The 27131-nt window shown below is 34.0% G+C and overlaps 1 protein-coding gene across 2 annotated transcripts; it reads right to left on the reverse strand.

Moving 5' to 3' along the window:
- LOC123551832 (uncharacterized) lies at window positions 1-27131 on the reverse strand. Of its 2 annotated transcripts, none has more exons than XM_053541389.1 (5): window positions 27107-27131; window positions 4362-4566; window positions 3615-3755; window positions 2464-2582; window positions 1-533 (listed from the first exon to the last, which is right to left on the reverse strand). In XM_053541389.1, exons 2-5 carry the CDS (start codon window positions 4524-4526, stop codon window positions 458-460), a joined length of 501 nt encoding a protein of 166 aa, XP_053397364.1. In that variant the 5' UTR covers window positions 4527-4566; window positions 27107-27131; the 3' UTR covers window positions 1-457. The 2 variants fall into 2 exon arrangements, with proteins under 2 accessions (XP_053397364.1, XP_053397363.1); XM_053541388.1 differs by lacking the exon at window positions 27107-27131 and adding an exon at window positions 17060-17171 and having other exon boundaries at window positions 11-533.

Raw genomic sequence — 27131 nt, forward strand, 5'->3', positions numbered from 1 at the left:
AATTTCAGATTTGTGTTCGTATTTCATAGCTACAAAGTTTGGTTAGTGTGTATGACTACACCTGATACAAAACTAAATATATCCAAAACGGTATGACATATTTCAATAAGATTTTGCAATATTAAGGCGTAATTCACGTATCTTCCATATCACACCGGAGTTTCATGCCTTTCAACTTTTTACCGAACGGCGCAATTGTCATTATTTTCAGAATGGCCTGTACATACCACTGTGAAAATCATTACATATTACCCACCCAAAACATGTAAGTAATGACATAAAAAGTTTTACATTTGATATCTGATCCAACTTGCTCAACATTCGAAGACTGATTTGAAAAATAATTAAAAAAAAAAAAAAGAGAATTAATGGCCAGTATCATGTTAGCCGCATTGAGTCTCATTATCAATGAATCAAAGTGTTAATTAAAATAGTTTCTGTTAAAATGGAGCTAAACCTACCTAATCTGAAACATATCCTTATCCAAAGTTACTTCAGAATGATAGAACCTCAGAATAAATAACTCATCTGTCCTGCAAACAAAATACAAGAGATGTCACTATTAGTGACAAATGCCTCCGAAGCGTGCCCAAGAATGCTACAGCTGTCTGCGCAAAATATGCCAGAGAAGTTTAGGTATGAATCATTTTATGACCTTGACCTTGACCTGATAGACCCGAGTCATAAGCGTGACGGACCTTCCAAATATGGTCAACATTTTTGTTAGGCTATTTTCAGATCCTTTGATAAATGGCAGAGTTATGGTCCAGACAAGAAACAAATAATGTAAACCTTTGACTTCTAAGTGTGACCTTGACCTTGGAGCTAGAGGGTCTTGGTCTTGCGCATGACACGTCATCTCATTATAGGGAACATTGATGCCAAGTAATTTTAAAAACCCTTCATCGATTGCAGAGTCATGAACCGGACACGAAACAGAACCTGTTAACATTTGACGTCTAAGTGTGAACTTGACATTGGAGCTAGGGGTCTGGGTCTTGCGCATGACACAACATCTAATTATGGTAAGGTAAACATTTATGCCAAGCTATTTCAAAATCCCTTTATGGATGACAGAGTTACAGCCTGGACAAGAATTTGCACACACGGACGGACAATGCGATTTTAATATACCCGCCTTCGGGGCATAAAAAAAAACAGAACACACTTTGACACGACGTTTTATCCAAAATAGTTGTTCAAAATTGTTAAAAATGGCAAAGCTAGTTGCAAATTGCATAGTTTAAACATATGCGTATTGTTGAATTAATTCATTGCGTGCTCTCTAAATGTGACGGAGGGCCTCCGTGACCGAGTGATTTAGGTCGCTGACATCGAATCACTTGCCAATCACCGATTTTGGTTCGAGACTCACTTGGGATGCTGAATAACTCATGTGAATCCATCCAGCTGGCTTACGGAGGGTCGGTGGTTATACCAAGTTGCCCACGCGGGTTAAAATAATGCACGGTGTGGCATCTTGGTTGTTCCTCCACAATAAAAGCTGGAAGTCGCCATATGACCTATAATTGTGTCGGTGCAACGTTAAATCCAACAAAAACAAAAACAAAACTAAAGGTGAACAATTTGTGTTGCTAACTGATCAAAAAAAAAAGACACAGATTTAAAATCATTGAAGTTTGCAGCCGTCTTAGAATATTAAAATTAAAATTAAAAAATCTGAAAATTATGATAAAAGAGTCTATGTTACCTAGTCGTTAGGTCGCTGACCTCAAATCACATACCTTTTTGTAAGCTCAAGCAGTAATAGAATAAAATCTAAACAATATGGAAAATGGGCCTGTGTTGACGGGTGGTTAAGGTCGCTCACTTCGAATCACACACCTCTTAACTTTGTAGGCTAGAGTAAGGTCGTCATGTGTTGCCAAACGGTGTTTAAAATCTACGGCAGGACAAAACAACCATGAATATTTAAAAATCGAGACAAAAACGAGGTCTGCAATAAAATACACAGAAATAAGTATAAAATTATATAAGTTACATGGATATGTAAAGGTTTGCAATCTCGACTTAAATTCGTACCTAATTTATCACGATATTTTGGTACGTGATGCGGTACGTGTCGCCATATTATCAGATCTAAGTCACAGAAGTATATTTTACTTTAACAGGAATACAGTCTTCGTTGTAAGGTTATTCAGTTTGAAGACTACAGCAGAATATTTAAAGTTCGTCGTTTGTCGAAAATGAGGTAAACCTGGCAAAATATTATTTTCAACAAACACACGAAACAATATTATTTTGTCTATCCAAATAAAATAATGTTTCAAATTAGATATTTCCTAACTGTGTCAGATTCTTATGGTAATATTCGAAAATATACCGGTGCGCATGATTCACGTACCGTACCGTACTGTACCGTGCCGTACCGTAGTCAACAAACTGCAAAAACCCTACATCATTAATTGAGACTTTGTACCATATCATAATGCTAGTACTTACGAGCTCAACTCATCAAGCGCCATGACCGAGATAGAAATATCTATTTGTGCTCCAGTATTCAGCACAACAGGAACCACTCTGATGTCAGTGGGGCTGTCATCATATTTGACAAGCCTAATCTAAAATATTATTGTAAAACAAGTTCTGATATAAAATCATAATAAATACAATAAACCTATGCACACTGAGGGGCCTCCGTGGCCGAGTGGTTAAGGTCGCTAACTTAGAATCACTTGCCCCTTACCGATGTGGGTTCGAGCCTCACCCGTGGAAGCCATCCAGCTGGCTTACGGAAGGTCGATGGTTCTACCCAGGAGCCCGCTCTTGATGAAATAATGCACGGAGGTGTACTTGGGGTCTTCCTCCACCATCAAAGCTTGAAAGTCGCCATATGACCTACACTTTTGTCGGTGCGACGATAAACCCAACAAAAACAAAACAAATATGCACACTGACGACATTAAAATGCATCATCTTTTGTCAGAAATAATTGCTTTATGTTCCTAAACAAATATAATTTCGACAGTTTGTTATAAAATAACAATAGCATTACTCTATCAAGTTCAAGCGTTTAAATTTGAATTTGAATATAAAAAAATCATGTTTATTTTCACATGACAACACTGACGTCCCCATTTAGAAAAAAAAAACAATTATGATGCAATATAGAAATATGGGATTATGAATGAAATTGATGACTTAGGTTTAAATGGTCATTTTCAAGTATTTATATCTCAATTTTTATCTGATCGCACTTTTAAAATACGTATTGGTTCTACCCTTTCTCACAATTATGACCAGAAAAAGGCATTCCACAAGGTTCTATTTTAAGTGTTACGCGTGTGAGCATTAAAGATTCTAATACAGTGAATTTTTTGCAGGGTCTTCTCAGGGTCCATGCATTATCTTTCAAAAAGTGTAACAAATTTTTTAGGATTTCAAGTCATTTTGATGTTAATGGGATCGAGAATGCTGATTTTAAGCAAATAAATCCTTTTCATTACCACAATCGAATTCAAATTACCATATACTGATTATATACCAAATGTAAATTCATATATGCTATCTAAAAAGCAATCGTCATGTAACAAGCGATTCAATAAGTCAAGTATATAATGTTACAAAACATAAAAGATGATTAGAAAGTGCACCGGTGGTTGGAAGGTTTGTTGAACATGCAGTTTCTTTGCATAGGCATATCCTTTTTCCATTGTTGGATGCAATCCCCAGTTATAGTCTAATCCTTCGCATTGACCTGTCTGCACAGATACACGACAACCAACGTACTCAGGCTAGTATGAGAAAAATGTTCATGGGTTCAGAAGTGTTACACAATCACAATCATGTAAATAAAACCTTCGTAAAGATCCTGTTGAAGCAAATAACGCAACCTAGAAACATAACAGCAGACCCGATTTGATTGAGCCTGTACATGAGAGGTAATGAAATGTGAAACATCCCTCACACCCTAAGTGTTATTCTATTTTAGTAAAAGTGAGTGTTCTCCTTGACCCCAAAGGACCAGAAAATATAACAACACCGAGTCCAATTATCAGTCAAAGTGTCAGTCGAAATAGGTCATAAATAAATATAAGAACGCATCTAAATTGATTAGATGTATCACAATCAGCATCGTAGACTTTCTGATATAGTTCTAAATAAAGATATTGCTTTGTTGCTGGTATTTCTAAGATACCTTTTACATGTAACTCACACGCGCTATGTGCTATCACACACGAATAAGATACTTGTGTCACATAACTTGTTTACTATTATGCTCATTCAAAACTTTGAACATAGTTGTAGACAACAAAACTATAAATAGTTTCTAAAATTCTTGAAAATACCTGCTTTCTATTACAATATTTTGTTCAATTAAGAACTTTCTAATATTTTACCTTGTTCTGACTAGTTGCTGCGCACTTCTTTAATTGCGGGTGGTAATGCAACATTTCAAAATTCACAACTATTATTTCACGGCCAGACACAACTGCAGATAGCAAACCGCTTGAAACGAAAATGATAACAAATGTCCCACAAAGTGCTATTTCCATGACATGCATTGTGGTTCCTTATATATTGCGTTGAAGCCCTTGCCTCTCACTGTAATAAAACAATAAAATACACAAAATATATGTATTAATGTTAATTCTATTGAAAACCGAGTGGGTCTAAATACTTCAAATTTGTGATTTTGTTACGGAACAAAATATCTAAAATACATAGGTTCTTATGGTCAACCTTAAGTATAAGGAGTTATCACAGAGACAGACTACATGTCCCATTTAGGCATTATTTCAGGTATATACTGTCATTAATCCTCCATTATTTTGGTCCTACAAAGTTTTGACGTTTGGCTACAAATGTCCAAATTACAATGCTAGAATAAATTTGGAAAAATGGAATAAAAATTAGTCTTTAGGCTAGTGAAATGAAAGCGAGTGTTAAACGTTTATCATTTGATATTCCCACACGTAAAGCCATTACCAACCGCGGCAAGTGTCAAAATCGACAACATCTGGTTCTTTATAATAGCTGTTAGCTGGAATCGTGAAAGCCTTTGAACATAATTATTAATAACTGATTTACCTGTAGTAAAGACAAATTAATCTGTGTATACCTCTAACATCAAAGCGGGTGACACAAGATTCCAAATCAATAACAGCATAGCAAGGAAAATGCTTTTTTCGTGAAATACGGAAATAAATCAGTAAAACAAAATTGATATTTTCACTGTTTGTCAAATTGAAACGGTGAATATATAATTTTCACAGTCACGGAAAATACACTTGAATGCGAAAGTTAATGAATTATAAATTATAAAACTCTTTGCAAAATATACTTTAGTAAAGATAAAGATATTTATCAATACTTGCAGAAACATAAAACTGTACTACTACTTAACAAAAACATATTTTGGCAATTATGCATCAGTGCGTAGAGTAGTGTTTATCAGGAACATTTTACGACATAATTTATAGATATCAATCAGTTTTCTTTAAAATACGGTCACCTGTATACATCCACCCACCTAAATCTCACTTTCGCCGCAAAATTCTGCTTCATGATAAAACTATTACAGAAACTTTCAAAATACAAAATGAAACATAGAAATATATCCTTTTTACATAAATGTACTGACTTTCATGATGTTCGTTAAGAATTGGGTATTTTATTAAGGTTTGAATCAATGTGGGGAATAGGAAAGTCCAATGCTCGCTATTTTCGGGATTACGATGTCTACCTTTGGATACAATTATCTTTCCAACAAAATGATGTTAAGTTGTAAAGATACCTGCTTATAATGCCAAAGGATTGTGTTGAAAAGCCATAAAAATAATTTTCATTTTTTTACCTCTTATGGCACTCACACACATGTATATTTTATACAACTTCGAAAGATGCAAGAGCTTAAATTATCTCCTCTTACCTTGGGACATTCATGATATTAGAACACTAATTATACTTTAGATGACGCACAATGCACCAACACACACTTTTAGATAGATAGGATGTTGACACATATCATTTCCTTGACGGGATGCAACATTTAAGTGAGATCTTTCCTTTTTAAATTTTCGAAAAATGTCGGAGGGGTAGGTGAATATTATATCCACGTAAAATATTATAATTGCACAAAATATTTATTCCTTCATACAATAGTCTCAAGAAAGACTCCTTCAAATATAACTATACATTAAGAATTTGAAATCAGACCGGAAGTGGTCTACGCTAGATATATATTTACCCACTCGCGTTTATTTTAACAAATATCCTCTATATCATAAAATATTATAATTTCAGAGATATTTGAATAATTAATTATGAAATATAAGTTGGCATTGATCGATTGTCGTCTAAAGACTCCCGTACATTTCCAAAATGACTGTGCTGTGAAATCTAGACAGTCTATTAGTCCCCTACTGGTTGAAAACCAGTTTCGGGGACTATAGGAATGCGCTTTTCCGTCATTCCGTCATTCTGTCATTCCGTCCGTCCGCATTCCGTCCGTCCGCAATTTCGTGTCCGGTCCATAACTCTTTTATCCATGAAGGGATTTTAATATTACTTGGCACAAATGTTCCCCATGATGAGACGACGTGTCATGCGCAAAACCCGGACCCCTATCTTAAAGGTCAAGGTCACAATTGGAGGTCAAAGGTCAACAAGGCTTTTTTCCTGTCCGGTCCATAACTCTCCCATCCATGAAGGGATTTTAATATCACATGGCACAATTGTACCTCATAATAAGATGATGTGTCATGCACAACTTTCAGACCCCTAGCTCAAAGGTCAAGGTCACACTTAGCAGTCAAATGTTAACATGGCTTGAACAGGGTCTGTTTCGTGTCCGGTCCATAACTCTTTCATCCATGAAGGGATTTTAATATTACTTGGCAAAAATGTTCCCCATGATGAGGCGATGTGTCGTGCGGAAAACCCGCACCCCTAGCTCAAAGGTCAAGGTCACAATTTGAGGTCAAACGTCAACAGGGCTTTTTTCCTGTCCGGTCCATAACTCTCCCATCTATGAAGGGATTTTAATATCAGTTGGCATAATTGTACCTCATAATAAGACGATGTGTTGTGCACAACTTTCAGACCCCTAGCTCAAAGGTCAAGGTCACACTTAGCAGTCAAATGTTAACATGGCATGAACAGGGTCTGTTTCCTGTCCGGTCTATAACTCTGTCATCCATGAAGGGATTTTGATATTACTTGGCACAAATGTTCCCCATTATGAGGCAACATGTCATGCGCAAAACCCGGACCCCTAGCTCAAAGGTCAAGGTAACAATTGGAGGCCAAAGGTCAATAGGGTTTTTTTCCTGTCCGGTCCAGAACTTTGTCATCCATCAAAGGATTACAATATAACTTGGCATAAATGTTCCCCATGATGAGACGATGTGTCATGCGCAACACCCAGAACCCTAGCTTAAAGGTCAAGGTCACACTTTGAGATCAAAGGTCAATAAGATTTTTTTCCTGTCCGGTCTATAACTTTGTCATGCAAAACAGGATTTAAATATCAGTTAGCACAAACATTTCCCTGGATGAGACAACACGTTGTGAGCAAAGCCCCGGCTCTAGGTCTAAGGTCAAGGTCATACTTAGAGGTCAAAGGTCAAATTCAAGAATGACTTTGTCTGGAGCATTTCTTCTTTATGCATTGAGGGATTGTAGTGTAACTTGGCACAAAATGTTCACCACCATGAGACAAATTGTCACACGCCAGAACCAGGTCCCTAGGTCTAAGGTCAAGGTCATACTTAGAGGTTAAAGGTCAAATTCAAGAATGAGTTTGTCCGGAGCATTTCTTCTTCATGCATGGAGGGATTTTGATGTAACTTGGTAGAAATGTTCACCACTATGAGGCACACCATTTTTAGAATTATGTCCCTTTGTTGTTACTATAAATAGATTATATTGTAACTTTTTTATTACTGGCCGTAGGGAAAAATTGAGACCACTTTTCTGTGGTACAACATGCACGGTACATCCAAATTTTAGGTGTATTTTGATCTATCTCTACCAGGTAAAGAGTTTCTTGTGGACTTAAATTTTATAGATTTTTTTTTTAGGGTTTATTTCACTTTGTTGTTACTATAAATAACTTTTATGATATTTTTTGTATAATCGACCAAAAAAAAAGTCCAAATGAAAACAACTGTACGTTTTTATATATGCAAATTTTAATCCAAGTGCTTTGTTATATTATATTGTATATATAGTACAATATTGTTTATACATCATTGACAGATATCAGTTCATTATGTTATACTGCAGTAGAGAAAATTAGGTGCCTTCCAGTAGGGGACTTTGTATTGCATGGCAATACTTCATTCACTTGTTTTCTATTTATTTACCCGCAGGAAAAACACTTTCATAATATATGTTCTTCATATTTCAAAACTTGTGATGTATGTTTGAACTATTGAAAACAAAAGTAATGATCAAATAAAAAAAGCCTCACCTGGCTGTTTCTAAATCAATAAGGAGCTTAAGAAGAAGAAAATGCCCTTTAAAGATATATACATGACATGGCCGGTAGATTGGTATTTGCCAAAACTCCTTCAAGATTATTTCAGGAGAAATCAGCTGCTAATTTGACTAAGGAACAGCACAGCTACTGTGATTCAAACATGTTGTTCAATAAGAATTTCTAAACCTGGTCCATGTGATACAAACTATGATTTTTACACTTGTGCCTCCAGTGATTTACACGTTCATCAAATAAAAATGTATCAACAACTAATTGTATGTACTATTTCACCGCCGTTAGATAACTGAAATACTGTTGAAGAATGGTTTTTAACCCAAGTATACTATTTAAGTATACAATTAGTATAGCATTGTTTTGTATACTATTTGGTCATCAATAGTATGCTATATCGTCAACCATGGTGCGTGTATACAATTAGTATACCACTAGTGTATACTTTGTAAAATGTTGTGTGTATCATAAGTATGCCATTGTACATCAACATTGAAAAGCTTTCAAATTTAGTATTGTAATGATCACAAACTTTATAAGTATGTACTATAAATACATCATAGCACTTAGACCGTCCAGAGCAGTACATATTTATACATAATAATAATAATAATATGTATAATCATTGAAAGAAAATAAATAAGACTTGTGTGCCTACTAAGAAAGTACTTGTTAAGGCGAAAGTATAATTTGTGTTTGTCATATCTCATTTAATCAGGTGTTAAAAATCCTCAGAATCAAGCAAAATTCGACTCCGTTATTCAAACCAGTCGCATGGTTCTTCAAAGTTTTCTTTATGGTAGTTCTGCACGTTGGGATCGAATTTTTTTCTATAATGTAATAATTGACTAAACCCTGATTTTTCAAAACTTCAAAATATTCTTAGAAAGTTTAGGGTCGTGTGCTTGGTTTTTGTTTTGCTAGACTGATTTGAAAAAAACTGGACTTCATGGGAGTCTATGGGAAAATCACAACTTTCATAACGTTTTCGCGAATATATTTTTTTCTACAATGTAGATTTTAATAATTTCTTTCACAGTCGTAAATAAAGGTATGGCCTATAATGTGGTGAAATAAAATGTATAGGTCCGTGTGCTTATTTTTTATATATTTACTCATAATTAAAGTGAAACGCAATTTTCAAGCTAATTTCAAGACATTAAAGACATTATTTTGAATTATTTAACGTGTCAGATGTTTTAATATCATATATTAACTTCAGACAGATAGTAACAGTGACATTGTAATAAATTTACTCACGGGTTACCATTAATTCATAAAATGATTTTCATTTCCGTACGCTGAATCCAGGCTTTATTCTACGTTTTTCGGATAAATGACGTAACGCCATTTCTTCCGGTTTACCAAACGGGCAGAACTGCCTTAAATGCTTTGGACTTCAAAGAACATTTTCATTTGTGTACATGAAAAAGGCATAAACACTTATGAACGCCGTAGCTGTCTTATGTGGGGACTTTTCTTGGGGGTTATAACTTTTCAAAAGTAAACTAGTGATGTTATCCTGTCAAAATGTGGTGTTAACTTGTCCGAAAAAAATTGCTTTCTTATGTCACAAAGCTATTTCATCATGTCAAAGTACCATGTGATCTTGTTAACAAAGCGTACATTTAATTATCTTAAAGAGCTAGACAAGGTCAAATGATACTTTTACAAGATAACTTATCTTTTTTGACATAATAAGACATTGTTTTGGCAAAGTAACACCACACATTGATATGATAACATGCCTACTTAATTAACATAACAAGAGACTATTCGGACAAGTTAACATAACAATTGGACAAAATAACATGATATATTGACATAATAACACTATATGTTGACAAGTTATTACCACACTCTAATATGAAAATTTAGCTTAATATAACAGCAAGCTAGTTAGACAAGAGCATCTAGTTGTTCATTTAGAAAAGGAATATCAAATACTAAAAGTATCTTAAAAGTATGGCGTGTAATGTGTTGCAATATTATATCTTCTATAATTATTGCATATACTTATTCAATGTTTTCAAATATATAAATATTTATTGTAAAACAGAAATATTTTTTCAATGTTTTTATATATATTTTTCTATCTTTTTAAATATGTATTGTGAAATTAAAAACAAAAGTGCAATGTGACAAAATGTTTATTCAACGTTTCCAATTTTTTTTGTTAAATCCTACAAAAACTTTATCCGATGCAACGATAATAATTTTGTGTAAAACGTAAATATTCATTCTGCTTAAAAGTATTTGTTCGAAAGAATTCTGTGTAAATTGCTATTTTGCGGACATCCCTATTCCGCGGCCATGCGACCAAATTTTATTACCTCAATGAAAAAAGTTACATGTATTTTATGCTTATCACTTATTTTATCAGTAAAAAACGTTAGAGGGTATAGATCATATCATCGATAACAGAAATATACCAAACAAGAACTTCGCCTAGCAGGGCAATAGTTGCCCAAAATGTTTTTTCAGGGAAGGAGGAAAGCAAAATTAAAGAATAGTTTAGATAGTTTACTAAAGAGCAAGGAACTACAAAAAAGGATGCGGGAGTCGTTTGGGTTTGGCTGTGACAGAATACTAAAGAGCATGAAGCTAAATGAAAAAAAAACTGATTGGGCGGGAAGTTGGTGCGACAGGGAACGGGGGTACAATGTAGATTGGGGTGGGGGTGTAAATGAAAAGTATGTTTTTAGTGGGCCGGGGATGTATATGCTCTGGACATGAAAAATGATGAGGAGATTTGACCTTGCTGTGACCTTAACTTTTGACCTTTCACCTTGGTTTTAGCACTCTGCATATCGTCTTATCACCACATACCTACACCCAAAGTTTGAAGTCGATACCTTGAAAGGTTAATAATTTTGTTCCGGATACGAAATTAAACTTACAAATTTGATCTTTGAGCTCAATTTATGACATTGACCTTTGATCTTCAGAGCCGATTTATGTGCTCTATATATTGTCTCATCGCCACATATGAACATGCCAAGTTTGAAGTCAATACCTTGCAAGGTTATTCAGCTATGCTCCGGACATGACGGGCGGACAGACGGACGTTCTAACGAAACGGTATTTATGTGACACCCCCATTGTTCTCTCTATTGTTCTAACAGTCACATAAAAAGAAAAAGGTCACATAAACAGAACGGAATGAATGACATCAAAGAGAAAGTACCGTTATGCAGTCACTTAACCATCATTTCGCGGGCACGGGCTGACGAAAAGACGAACGCAGGCAACATCACATAATACGTCCGTTTTTTTTTAAACCGGCGTATTAATAAAATGTGCCGCGGTTGTCCGCAGATTGGCCGCAAATAGCAATTTACCCAGACAATTATTTTAAGTATATAGAATAAATATTTATTTTTTACTCAAAATTATTATTATTTTGCCATAAATATTTTGTAGGATTGAAAAAATAATTTGAAAACATTGAATACATGTTTTGTTGCATTGCAGACGTTTTACAGTTTTACAATAAATATTCAAAGGATAGAAAAAAAAATATGAAAACATTGAAAAAATATTTTGTTTGTACAATAAATATTTTAAGACACAGAATAAGTATATAGGAAAGGCAAAAATTATACAAGATATAATATTGCAACACACTACACGCCATATAAGAGAATATCTAACATGAATTAAGCACTGAATGAGCAAATATTTGTAGATGTAATTTTAATATTGTTAAAAAATTAACTTTAAACTTGTGCATAAGCGAAGCTAAATCTGCATTGTACATGCACAGAAGATGTGTGCATATGTATATATATAATTGCAAGCTCATGATTTTATATGGTGTGATCCCTTCTTTTTATTTTAAGATGCGTTAAGTGCATACTATATTGTGTTGAAGCTGCTGAGTAAAATAAAAATGAAAGCAGATATTTCCTGGAGACCACCTACGCAATATTAGCGTTTTTATCGCTTGTGTCACACACTTGACCAGGGTTTCATTGCATCCAATATTTTCTGGTATTTTGCGATTGGATAAAGGCAGAACTTCAAGACAATATAGTGTCGCAAGAATCAAAACGCTGTGAATGCTGATAGAAACATTCTATACATTATCAGTTTTACATAAAATAAATATTAGCGGAAGCATTTAGTACCTTCTAACCTTATTGATAGTCAACAGTTTACTAAATATTTAATGCAAATTATGGAAGGCCGGTGCGCAATGCTAACTAACATATGTATTGGTATGTTTACAAGCGATAGATTTTGCACATGGCATTAGTATGCAGATAAGCTTCATGACAGGTTTATTTTCAATACATCAATGCACACTAATTATTAAGCGGAAACCGTATTTTCTACTTTTAGCAACAGTGACCTTGACTCTAGTGACCTAATATGCAACCCTGAAATCCGCCTACAAGCAGTTACCTATAAAACAAATTTCATTGCATTTTTTTTCTCTCCTAAATCAAGTTATTGGTAGTTATTGTTAAATTTTAGTGTTGCATGATTTCCACTTTTGACCAAAATACATTGTTGTTTTTTTTTTTTTTTGTTTTTTTTTAGAAAACCTGCAGTAGTATCAGACGTAAAGCATGTTACTTAGTCAATCATCCGTTTAAGCTTAAAAACAGATAATAGCATAGGGATTAGCCACCACCGTTCATGTTTACCACTATTAACCATCAGGCGTCCGAATTCAAAGAATGATTTCCTCCTTTAATTGGATGAGCCTCATTGTTTTAGGGGTCTGTAGATCAGGGATAAAGGTCACAGTTAACTTGAGACTGAAAATGGTTTCTGATCAATAACAAACGAACACCTACAGACGTCAACCTTGAGAATGCAGAAAAAAAAATTAATGTTTAAAAATAGCTAGCTAAGATGTCGAACGCTGGAGATAAGATTTCGTGTGCTCAAGATAAGATGTCATGCGCTGGATATAAGATATCGTGCGCTCGAGATAGATAAATAAATGCATGTCCTTAACATACCAACGTAGGAAGGTGCAAATCAAACCATCAAGAATTAGAAAGGCAAACATGTAAAATATAACAAGAGCTCCATCAAGCGGGACAATATACGCCTGAATGGTTATTATAGAGGAGTGAAGATAAAGTTTAAAGAATAGGCAAAAATCAATGATCTAGTATTTTGGTGGTGGCGTGAAAGGATGGGAGCAGGATGTGTGTGCGGTGGTGGTGACATTGTACTAAAGGGCAACAAAATAGATGATTCTTTTGCATGGGGCGGGGGTTGTAAATATAAACTGTTGCATTCTGCACATCGTCTCATCACCACCTGCCTACATTTCAAGTTTTAAGACAATACCTGCGACAGTTTTTAAGTCATGCTCTGGACACGAAATATAATGGGCAGATTTGACCTGGACTTTTGACTTACCACCCTGGTTTATGCAATTTGCACATCGCCTCATCACCACCTACCTACATCCCAAGTTTGAAGTCAATACCTTGAATGATTGATAAGTTATGCTCCGGACACTAGATATGACGGACATATCTGAAATTGAGCTGAATTTGTGACCTTGTCCCTAAACCTATAGACCAGGTTTATGTTTTTGCACATTGACTTATCACCACCTACCTACATCTCAAGTTTGAAGCCAATACCTTGAATGGTTTAAATGTTATGCTCCGGGCACGAAATGTCTCTCTCTCTCTCTCTCTCTCTCTCTCTCTCTCTTAGTCTCTACAAATTTAAATGGACTTTTACAAGCTGTCTTCAAATCAGAAAAGTTCTTGTGGCAATGAAAAAAATTCAACAATGAGCATAACGTGCATTTTACAGATTGATATTTAAAGGAGACGGTTATTGATAAAGCGCAATGCATGTAGTTAAGAGAAGTAAAAATATTTCATTGACATCTGGCTGTAATGACTTTCTTATACACTACTTAAGTATGAAAGAAATGGATCATAAGAACTTGTTTCGTTTTTTTTTTTGTCATGATAAGTGCTGTAGGATTTCTATTTGTTGGAGATGTGTTCTTGGAATACATGTTTTGCTATTTTATCTGTATGACACTAATTGCCATGTAGTGTGCTATGTTTAATTCCCATATGCCTGTTAGCGTATTGAAAATTCCTAAATGTTCCTAAAGGTGCTTTAAGAGGTTTTAATTTGTTTTGCGAGTTCTTTGTATAAGCATTGCCAAAGCAGTGTATGTGTATCTCACTGAAAATAGCTCAATTTGATACAACTTCTGGATGAAAAGTCACCAGTTTCAAATTTTGAAACTGATCTTACTTTACCTATATTATATCTAACATTAACCTTAGCAACAATGTATTTCAAGAAGACAAATATTTCATGTAGCAACCACTTCGTATTTCGCCCTTACAGCGCATGCCACATTGGTTTTACATATTTGATTGATACACGGTCGAACACAAGATATTGACAGTGGAAATTGTTTAAGGTATGCAGAACTTGAACTCTGAATAACATCAAACTTTGCAGGTCATGAAATACAGTCAAATCTCAATATCTCGACTTCGTCGAGACCAAGGGAAAATGTCGCACATCGAAACATCGATATAGCCGAAGTCATCTTTGGCTGGTAGGCGGGTAATAAAGTTTTGATGTTACTGAAAAAATATGAAAGTGAAAATGTTGTGAAAATGTGGACGACGGACAATCTACCCACGCTAATAGCTCACCCAGAACTAAGTTTCTTTCAGCTAAAATATTAGATCAAGAAAATTTAAACCTTTGACCAGTTTTTTTTTATTGGAATCCAGTTTGAAATAAGATAGCTCGTTTGTCCGTGATATACCATGGAAAACACTATGATGTCAAATGTGGGGTTCTCTATATTTAAAAAAAAATGAAAATTTCAAAAGGGATCTATTTGCGAAAGGACTTTTACTTTGCTGCCAACAGGACTCTTGAATAGGAAACTGGACTAACCGTTAAAATAAGCCAACATCTGTGATTCTGCTTTTCAATTTGTTGTATTGTTTCGGATATAATGATGACAGACACATTAATACATTGATTAATGCGATTATATATATGAAACAAACTGGGATATCTGGAAGGATGGAAGAAAAACTACAGTCAGTAAGAACAAATTAGAAAAAATAAAGAACAAATAACGCGGCACAACACCGATTATGAAAAAACTACTGTCAATGAAATCGAGTCCGCGCTAGATACTTATGTAGAAGTACATTTTACCATGTTATGTATGATAATATATACGTAAGTTGGATAACAAAATGAAACTTCATCAATTTTTACTTCTCAGTTCATTTTCTACAAAGTTCTATTTCACTGGCGGAGTACACTGCCAACATGTAATTGCATTATTACTCATACGTTCGTATCAATCTATTTTGATATGTTCTTTTATTGATTTGTTTTTAAAATGCCTTACTTTACAAAAAAATGGGGTTGTTCCAATAGGGAGCGCGACGAAAAATGTTGTTAACATTTTTAATGTACAGTGACATTAGATGGCGAAACTCTTGAGAAAAGCAGCGCAGTGCATTCAAAAGAATTTGTTCAATTATTACAAACGATGTTGTTACGTAGATTGATCTGGCTATCAAATTACTGCCGGTTCAAAAGTGGATTGAAGTAAGGCAATGCTTTAACTAGAAATCGATTGAAAATAGTGTCTAAATTTTCTTTCTACATATAGAGGATATTTGTTTGATTAATACAATACCAGTATCTGCTGTTTCAAGCAATTTGTCTAGTTTAGCCGAGACTTTCATATATTGGCGAACCCATTCTTTATCATTTTGCATTCGTGCGCGTATTTTAGTGTACTCGTCAAGTCCGAAATTGAAAGCAGGATTATTTGAAAGCATTCATTTTCTTATTCTTGAATGAAACATGTACTTATATGTACTCAGTTTCTTAGTTAGATCATTTCCTATCCGGTGGACATATTTTCGAATGAAAATGTAATTAAACGTTATTTATGCAAATACCAAACCATTTGGTACGGAAACATATTAACGTGCAATTATAAAGATTAAAATGTATTTATTTTGTGTGTGTATGTGCATATATAAACTTTGCCTTTAATGTATGAATAAACCTTCTTTGCATTATTCAATGTGTGTCTTTTTCCGGCTTGGTTTGTTTCCATGAACAGGCTCAATCAAACCGAGCCTGAAACATTTTCATTTTTGTCTTCTTATGCGACCTGTGGAGTTTCTTACACATGCAAGAATTTGGGGATTTTATCAATGTGTACGTCATTCAGCAGGGTCTACACATGCATGAACACAAGAAAAATATTTAATTCTACAGTAAAAGTGATTTACATTGACATGTATTCACAGCTTAGTTGTTCCAAACTTTAACCAGCTTTGAAACAGTTTAACTTTCATTCAAAATATTTATCACTCGTATGGTGTTTTGATTTTACTGCTAAAACTTTTAAATGTTCAGTAGCTCAAACATATTCTAACATGTCGAAATATAATCATAAAAGTTATTCGACCGTTAGCTTAATTGCCTGTTAAAGCATCGTATAAGAATAACCATTTAGAAGAAACAATTCAAACGTAGGAGGATATTTTTACAGTATTTTACAATTATGATGTAAAACATATATTTTTATACAACAAAAATTAAACTTACCCTTCTTCTAATGTTAGCCTTCTCCACGTTTACTGCGTATCGCAAAAGTTTTAGTGTTTCTTCTTAAAGAGAAGAAATGTCTCGTTTCGTTAATTTCATGCATTACTGCTTCAGTTTCTTTTCATGCATTATGTATTACGTAGCATTGCTGTAACGAGATATTTGGAAAGCACTCAAGGGGCAGAGTGACAACCAATACTTAGTTCTGGTTTATTGTAAATTTGGTAAATTTGGGTTTCACTAAAATACATATTACCCGTTCTTCCCCCAGTTACACATATATATGCGTTGAAAATGTATGTCCGTCAAATATTCTGATACGAAATATGAAAAATATATTTGATAATTTTACAGTATGAGATATATTGCCACTTTAGACTATTTAAAATAATTTCCCCTTAGGGTGCCTCAAACAGACATAGCGCCAAGACGTCCTTAGTTTTAGCTCCAACCTCGCTATTCTACATGCATTTAAAGAAACAGAAATAAAATTTTAGAATGTTTTGGACTTACCAATAATTCTATCCGATAACATAGTGAAAGGGCCCGTCTGTAAGTCTTCTTGTACTCAGTTTGGGGTATATTCATGTACAGTCCAGCAAACACTGTCATTAAATTAATAAATTACAAAAACAGTATATTGCCAGGTCGGTAAACAATATCCCATTTTCTCATTCAGTGTCCATGTCGGCAGCAGTCTATTTTCTTCGGCTTACGGATTCCAACTACAATACGGATTCTGCTCAATAATATACGTATGTATTAATATAGCTTATAGGAAACCCAAGGTTTTGAATGCATATGGATTCAGTGGGGTCAAGTTCAAGGTCAGCATAACTTAATCATTCTGAATACTTTGAAAATCCCTAGAACGTTGGTCCAAAGTTACCTTCCCTAATGTAGAACGGATAAGTCGCAGTTCAAATACCGGTCAATGCCTAACTGTTTTTGTGATGAAAAAGTCATTTTGATATCATTGGAACAAGGTCAAGGTCAGAGTTACTAAAGCAGATTTTTCTTCTCACTGTAATCACCAAAAATGGTTTCCACTCAATATCTAAAGTTTGTGTACACCTATTATTAGCAAACTTGGTGTGTAGATAGTTTTTATCAGACACAAAGTTGGGAATGTAATTGGGGGTCAATCGGGTGACAGTCAATGTCTTTGTAACCAAAAAAAGAAAAAAGAAAAACGGTTTTTGATCAACGACTTTAGTTTAGAATGAGATAACTTGATTAATCTATAAACTTTCTCTGTGGCAAACTAAGCGAAAGTGTTTGTCTGTTGCAGTCTTGATAATATCATTTTCGAAACTCACTTGATAGCAATCACGATAATATTCTAAACTAAAAGTGCATTTTTCTGAAAACATTATCGCAATAAATTATTGTTATCAAGATATGTTTTTTTTATTTCCAGGAAACTTTAGTCTAATTGAGAAAAGTTTCACAGAAAAGTTGGAAATATTAAGATAACCGCTGAAAGTATCGAGATAGCTATCTTGCCAATAAATGGAAACTGTGGGCTACGGAAACGTTTATGGGCCTCGCAATGTCGTGTTAGATAACGCAGATTTCGACATATTTTCGCGAGAAATCAACATATTATCACAACAAGTCGATATATCTTATTGACATGTTGCATTCCTTCTTTCAATGTTTAATCATTTTTGCTCGAGATCCGCGTAAGCTGTAATGATATCTCGACATATTATGTCGATATAAACCATCCCTTTCTTGATTTTCTAACGCAAGTTCTCGTCTTAACCCGACTATATATAAACAAAGTCACTTCAATGACAGTGACCAGGGGCGTAGGAAAGGTGAGGTTGGGTTAAGGATTCAGTATGTATGCGTGGATCTTGGGTCTCGTCAAGCAGAGTTTTGTTTGTTTTGGATTTAACGCCGTTTTTCAACAGTATTTCAGTTAGGTAACGGCGGGCAGTTAACCTAACCAGTGTTCCTGGATTCTGTACCAGTACAAACCTGTTCTCCGCAAGTAACTGCCAACTTCCCCACATGAATCAGAGGTGGAGGACGAATGATTTCAGACACAATGTCTTTTATCAAATCGTCACGGAGAACATACGCCTCGCCCAAGGCTCGAACTCACGACCCAACGTTCCGTAGATCTGCGCTCTCCCTACTGAGCTAAGCTGGCGGACTGTCAAGCAGAGTAAACATTGAACATAAATATAAAATAAAAACGTATAGTAATTCCAGAATAAAATGCGGATTCACTGTGTATAGGCAGTTTACGAGTACTTAGGCACCAAATATTCACTCGGCGGATCCTTTGCCTTTCTATAAAGGGATTCGGTAAAGCTGCTAGTTATAGCAAGACTAAAAATTTATTTCTGGTTTACGGCAATTTGTAAGTGCTTTAATGCTACTCGTTGACAGATAGTATGAAGCAGAGAATAACTGCATACACAGTTTGGTTTGTCTGTGAACAAATAACATATCACTAGTACATAACACATTTTTATAAATATTTTCTGAGTGCATATTTTTTTCCAAAACAGCAAAAGCAAACAAACTAAACAGATAAAGAAAATTAAAAAAGAAAACAACCTCACAGTAAAATATCTACAGTTTTACTTTCACAACAGACGTCCGTCAGATGTTGTGAAAGAGAAGCAATTCTTTGAATTTTTTTTTTCTATTTTTATGGATTTCATAAATGAACACCAAGAAACCTTTGTATTAAATAACAAAAATGATGTTTTTCATAAAGTAGATCTAGGTTAAACATGGATTTCATAAGAAAAAGTAAATATTCAAATTAAAAGAAATACAATGATTATGTTTTATGAATGGATTTCATTAAAAAACGTCCGAAAATAACAACAATTTTTTTTAATTAAAAATATAAATAAGTTCATCTAGAATACAGTCGGATTTCCTTAAAAAATTGATTAAAGGAAATAAATAAATAAAATGTTGATGTTTTTATCTGAAGAAAATTAAGACTGCTTGGATATCCTAAAATATCTGTAGCATTGCATTTGACGGACCAATGTGTTTGTAACACTGTCTGCTATCTGTCACCTCACATGGATTAGGAACTTACATACTATAAGTGGTCAACTTGAATAGTGTATACTTTTATTCATGGCAGGAAATATGGAACTTGTTTTTGTGTACATTTATATATCTTTTGTGTGTTGTCAGAATTCAAACGAATCATGGTAACGTTACTGTGGTTTTTAGGAACCGCTTCTTAGGACATTGCGCTCCCAAAAATTGCAAACTAAGTGCTGTAATTGTTAAAGTACAGTTTAAACTGCACTACGGTCACTTTATATTGGTGGTAAGCCAGGCTTCTAGGAACAGGGTCAGTGCTACAATTCCCAAAATAATTTCCAAAATTGCGTTTATTCTACTAATTAAACTTCCAGCTATTTGATTTGGCCTGGTGCACAGTAAAGTGCCCAATTCAGCAAAAAATCATGTACATAGCCCCATCTTTCAAACAATACATGATAGAACTATGAAATAAAGTTTATAAGTAAGGTATGATACAGATGTAGATGTGGAGGTGAACATTTATCATGAAAATTTAGAAATAAAGTAGTGCAACAAGTTTAAGTAGGCAAAAATTAGCCATTTTTGCATGTAACGGGTTAGCATCTAAAATTTCATCATTTTTGTAAGCTGTCTCACAGAAATTCTGTTCTTTTTTACATCTTCACTATTAAATTTTGTGAAAGAAAAATATCTTTGCTTTCATTTGATATATAACATCATGTTCTTCTGTAATTCTTGTTCTGAGAATCATGGTTTGAACCAAAGTTGTATGGATGTAACGCCCTAGAAATCTGAAAATGCTATACTTAAAAAAGTGAAGAAAAAAGTAGTATCTTTTGGTGCTAGAACATGTGAGATGGCCTTGAAAAGTTTGAAAATATGCAAGTTGAAATAGTCAAAGTATCATTTCTGTACATCAAGTCTGTAAATAAATATAGCCGAATATCTCATCAAAAGTTAGTTTGTGACAAAAAATCCGTAATGTCCGTCCCCCTACCATAAACTTCATTAAGTGTTATAAAACTAGAAATTTGCAGCACATTTTTATTACATATGATGACATGAGTAACATTTCCAAAAGTTGTTGAAATCCATCAAGCAGTTTTTTAGATATTGACAAAGTGTAAAAGTTATCTGTAATGTCCGTCCCCGTAATGTCCGTCCCCACTTATCATTGATTTTGAATGCTGTATATATATTGTTATTTTCTATCAAATTCAATTCCTTTTATTTCTGATTTACCAATAAGAACTGAAATTTTTAAAAAAAATGCATTTAAAATCAGTAAAATACATTATTTTGTGATATTTTTTCTTAAAAACACAGTGTGTGTAAAAAAATGTCAAAATTTGTTGAAATCTTCAGCAAAATGAATCAGTTTCATACATGAATTTTACTTTCATATAAAGAACTCGTGCAAAAACATGAAAAAAGACTAATGAGTATATATATAAGGTAAAACTTTGCCAAATATTATCTATAAGCACATTTAAAGTGTTGGGGGACGGACATTACATTTTTGTACTAAAACTACATGTTGAAAAAAGTAAGTAGAGTTTTAGTCTTCTGTCATCTTGAAATTTATAGTGTTGTAATTTATAGGTTTTAACATCATATCGAGAAAACTATGCCCCTCTTTTGTCCCTTAGTAATTACAAAAACGTTTTGAAATGCTACCATTAACACTTGATCCCCCTCCCCTAGTGCCCTACTGTATATTTCTTATCTCTTATATTTTCTCTTATAATTTCATCTACACAATAAATGGTCATAAGATGCATCATAATCATTCCTTAATTAAAACAACATAATTAATTAGTGACCTATTGAGATGGCAACAACATGCCATAAAACACAGGTGGCCATAGAAGATCACAAAATCACACTTTCTCAACAGGGTGCCAATATACAAGGGACCATAAAACCCCTAAACTGGATCTTAATTGATCATTATGGAATCTTTACCTAAAACAACACTCTCTGATGTAAGTGTTATAATCCTGTGTATTGTATAAAATTAAAACCCTTAGTAAGGATATATTTTGCCTTTTTTGCCAAGGACTTCCCCCTTTAAAAAAAAAGCATATATTAAATTAAACCGTGAAAAATAAAAGACTGGTACAAGTATACAAAAAAAAAATAAATAAAAAAATAAAAATTGTTAAAGTGTTATATTTTTTCAATCATAGAACATTATTATGTTATCATTATTTCATTTTGTACCATTAACACAGCACTGATAGAAAGCTAAACTGATACAGTAATGTTATGGTCATCTACATTTAATATGCTTTTATTCTACTGAAGGTTGTTAGGTATGGATTAGTTTTATGGGAATGCTTGTACTGTACGTATGTTTTTTTCTTTGAAACAGAACAGTACTTGCATATATATGATAATATGCAGTGAAGAATTGATTGTAAAGCTGATTTTGCCAAATATTGCTTAATACTAGTAGAATACTTTTTGCAAATAAGTAAAAATGAAATACTTCAATCTCGCTCGCTTTTTAACTGCTATTTCAATGAATGTCTGAAATGAATCTCCTTTATCATTTAGTAAAACCATTTACTATATTTATAGACATATTACCTATTGAAATGACACAAATGTTCCCTTAGTTAAGAAATTTGAATTTCAGAGTAATTTATGTTCCAAAGTAGTTATAAAAGCTGAACCAGTCATTTTATGTAATGTCCGTCCCCCGTTTCCGGCACTATTTATTTATGATATTTTCTGCTTAAATGTAATATAAATAAGAGTATTTATGTTTCTACTTTGTTGTTTGTATTAATTAATTGCTTTAAAGGTGTTTTCCTGCTGTAAATGTTCCATTTTCCAAATTTTATATTAAAGTGAATTTTACGATTAACAGAAAATAATCGTAATTTCAAAGAAATTAGCTATTTTTTTTTAAAAATGGAAAAGCAAAGAGTTAAGGCTTATTTTTTCTTGATCTGTGACCTCAAACTATTAGAAAATACACGTAAAAGAACTGGTTTTGTATAAAACATTTACAGTAGGAATCTAATTTAAATGAAGGTGTAATGTCCGTCCCCAACCCGACATGGCAACTTAAATCCACTTTTTTGAAAAAAATTCACAAAAAGTTATCTATTTGGGTACTGATCCTTGTGCACAACATGTTGAAGTGTAGAAAAAAGGTATTTTTCAAAGCAAAGTAAAAACTTTATTTTTTGACTTAGATGCTAACCCAATTGGGCACTTTACTGTGCACCAGGCCTTTTGTCTTACTAGCATGGTATTGAAAATGCCCGCCCAATATGAAAATACTTCCTACGGGCCTGTAAACCCAAATTTCATATTTCTAAAGAGAGCAATTACTATGTAGGGATAACGCATGTTTTTCGTATTATAACGTTTGCAGAATCCCTAGGGATTGTTTGGTGCCCGAGCCCGTAGGGCGAGGGTACCAACGTATCCCGAGGGATTCTGAAGATGTTATAACACGAAATGAACATGCGCTAACGCTATTCTAGCATAAAACGCGGAAAAACCTAATAAATGAATACATTATACCTCAACGTCATTAAATTTCCATGAAAAGCGCGGGAATATCTGGGTTGTTTTTTCACGTTGACGTCATTTCCATTTGAATTATTCGTTTGGAGCCGTAATACGTTTACGCTTTGCCACGGAACGCGCATATATAAAAAGGTGTTATAGCAGCACGTGAGCGCGAAAATCTCTCTGTTAACACACGTCTTCTCTCTTGTTAAAACACCCCCAAAAAGTGACAAGAACAGCAGTTTTATGCTAGAATATATTACGAGAACTCACTTTAGTAAATCAAGAAAGGGGCGTTTTATATCGTCATACTATGTCGAGATATCTTTATAGCTTACGCGGATCTCGAGCAAAACTATTAAACATTGAAAAAATGAATACAATAAGTCAATAAAATATATCGACTTGTTGTGATAATATGATGATTTCTCGCGAAAATATGTCGATATTTGCGTTATCTAACGCGACATTGCGAGGCCCATAAACGTTTCCGTAGTGGGCACATACGTAAAAAATATAGAGATACTAATGTAAATTATCGCAATAAGATTTACACGAAACTTTCGACTATTGAGATAATCTTTTCAGAAAACTTTATCAAGTTATCTTTTTATGTATCGCGATAGCTACCAAGCTATCTCGTGGCAGAAATATACCACCATATTATTGCATGACCGCACGCATTTAGTGTATAATATTTATAATATACTGACTAAAGGTTATGCCATGGTTATTACGGTGGCTGATTTCTGCCATTTCGTGTGTTCGTGTCGGCGGGTCGAAATGTCGAAGTAACGAAAACACGAAAGGTCGAAATAGTGCTTATTTGTCGTGTGTTCGCCTTTCGACTTTCGAGGCGAATACACGAAGTAACGAAACATTGAAGGCGAAATAACGAAATTTCAGAGGCGAACACACGAACTTTTGTATTAATCACTTTTCGTGTCGGCGGGTATTAAGACTTCGTTATTTCGCCTTCAATGTTTCGTTACTTCGTGTATTCGTGTAATATTTAGACCTTTCGTGTTTTCGTATCTTAGATATTTCGACCCGCTGACAGGAACAAATATGCATTATTTCGACCTTTCGTGTTTTCATTACTTCGACATTTCGCCTCGCCGACAAGAACACACGAAATGGCAGAAATCAGCCACCATACTAATGAAATACTGTGAAATAATTAATATTCGTGGGGGGGGGGGGGGGCTAATTTTCATGGATTTCATGACTGAGTCAATCCACGAAATTTAATCCCAACGAACAAGTAAAATTCCCATTAATTTAATGTTCAAAGTTAGAAATCCACGAATTCATATCCCCACGAAATTGCCGTTTTGACCAAAACCACGAAATTTCATGCCCACGAAATTAAATGATTTTACAGTATAGGACAGCATTGATCGACTGTCGTACATTTCCATTATTTAAAAGACTGTCCTGTGAAATCTCGACAGCTTATTGATTTACCCGCAGGAAAAACACTTCCATGATTTAAATTCTTCAAACTCCAATCTAGAGGTGTGTTTTAAATTATTGAAAACAAAAGCAAACATCAAATAGGAAAAACTTCACCTGGCTGTTTCTAAATCAATAACATGCTTAAGAGGAAGAAGAAGAAAATAACTTTTCAATATATATAAAAGACCGGCAGATTGGTAATTGCCAAAATAACAAATTCAATGTTATTTAAGAACTGAAAAGTAATTAGCTGATAATATGACTAATGAGCAACAACTTATATATGCTCTTGTGATACAAACGTATTATTCATAAGGAATTTCTACGCGTTGCCCATGTGTTGAAATTTTGATTTTTACATTAGATAGTGCCCGCAGTGATTTCGATTAGCGCCGAAATTTTGAAAATTTGAGCAAAAAAAATGGGCCATAATAAATAATTTTTTATATGAATTGTATATTAAATTTCTTTTCGGAACTTAAAGGCCTAGATCCAATACTATGTAAGTGCTCCCATCCCCAAATCCAATTCACGACTTCCGTCTTATCATAATAATACCATGTAGTTTAAGAACATTTAATACTAGAATGAGCTATTATGTCCTCTCACGCATTATTTGTACAGACAGGACGCTATGGTGTAAACAGAATTGTTAGAAATGAAAGTATTGTAGATATTGCGAGTTGAATGATATTGAGGCTGGATATCATTTTGTTTTGATATGTCCACTCTACAATGATATAGAAGAACATAATTTTATTTCAGTAACTTATACATATATAGTATCTCGTTACATACATACAATTTTATATAATAATTTCATGGTCACGTGATAAACTCATACAATGTTTAAGTAAAGAAAAAAAAAAAGAAAGGAAACATACGCAGATATACGTAAAAATATATTAAAAATACTACTACGTAAAGCCAAGTATGTTATAATTTATTGAACTGTTGGCACGTGATAATAAGAAGCCCTTACTTAATTTAGCCTGGAACAACTGATACGTATTAGACCTTTCTGATGTAGCTTATTATATTAAAGCAGCAATGTCTCACAGAACTAATATGACTCATGGTTAAGTTTGGTTAATCGTATAACCTTAGTATTAATATTTGATTTGTATACCATGCTTTATATAGTTTCTTATGCTCATACAATACATATATTTCATATAATTGCATATATGTTTACTATATGAAAATATTGAATGTTGAAGACGATGTACAATGTACAATAAAATCTGTAAAAAAGATCCTTTGGAAGCAAAGAATGCAACCAAGAAGAAAACCAAAAAGCGGAACTCTATTACACATATGTTGAATGGACTCCATGATCCCAAAGGACCAGAAAATATAACAACACTGAATCCAAGTACGGGGAGACTTTTTACAGCCGCCACATGGCACTTAAAGATTGCTGTTATGATAGTTAATAAAAACTGTAAAAAGATCCTTAGGAAGCAAAGAATGCAACCAAGAAGAATAATAGCAGACACCTTATATTAGGAATTAGGCAACGGGGTAGTATCCACATAAATACGTTGCATAGCGACTCACTCGGAACTGTTTTAAATTAATTTATTTAGGAATAAACCCTGATAGTATTATAAAAATATGGTTGCTTTGTCTATGGAAGTAACTCTTTGAAAAGTATCCCTTCCCCGCCGTACTTAGTCCAAATAACAGGAAGTTTCGGGACAGCGTGATAACTTTTGACTGTCTCCGTCCCTTCGCCAGAGGGATGACAACTATAAAATATCAGATCATAAAATAAGTCATCCCCATAAGCCAAATGAGTAAGGCTACGCCGCACTGTGCTGGAGTGTTTGGACAAACGGCATAACTGTTAAACTCCAGGATAAACTGCCACGAAAAAGGTCTATCGTTTTCATTCATTTCGGCAGAATGGTAGATTAATGCTAGAGTAAATTTCACCAGCATCGAGAGTTCGTCCTTTAAAGGGGAAGGCATTCGTCTTTTTCATGAAATTCCATCGAGTATTAACAAAGTTATGACCAAAAATAATACCTGAAGTGAGCCTCGGCCATCTCCG

This window comes from Mercenaria mercenaria, chromosome 4, assembly GCF_021730395.1.
Source record: "Mercenaria mercenaria strain notata chromosome 4, MADL_Memer_1, whole genome shotgun sequence".
NCBI classification, from domain to species: domain Eukaryota; kingdom Metazoa; phylum Mollusca; class Bivalvia; order Venerida; family Veneridae; genus Mercenaria; species Mercenaria mercenaria.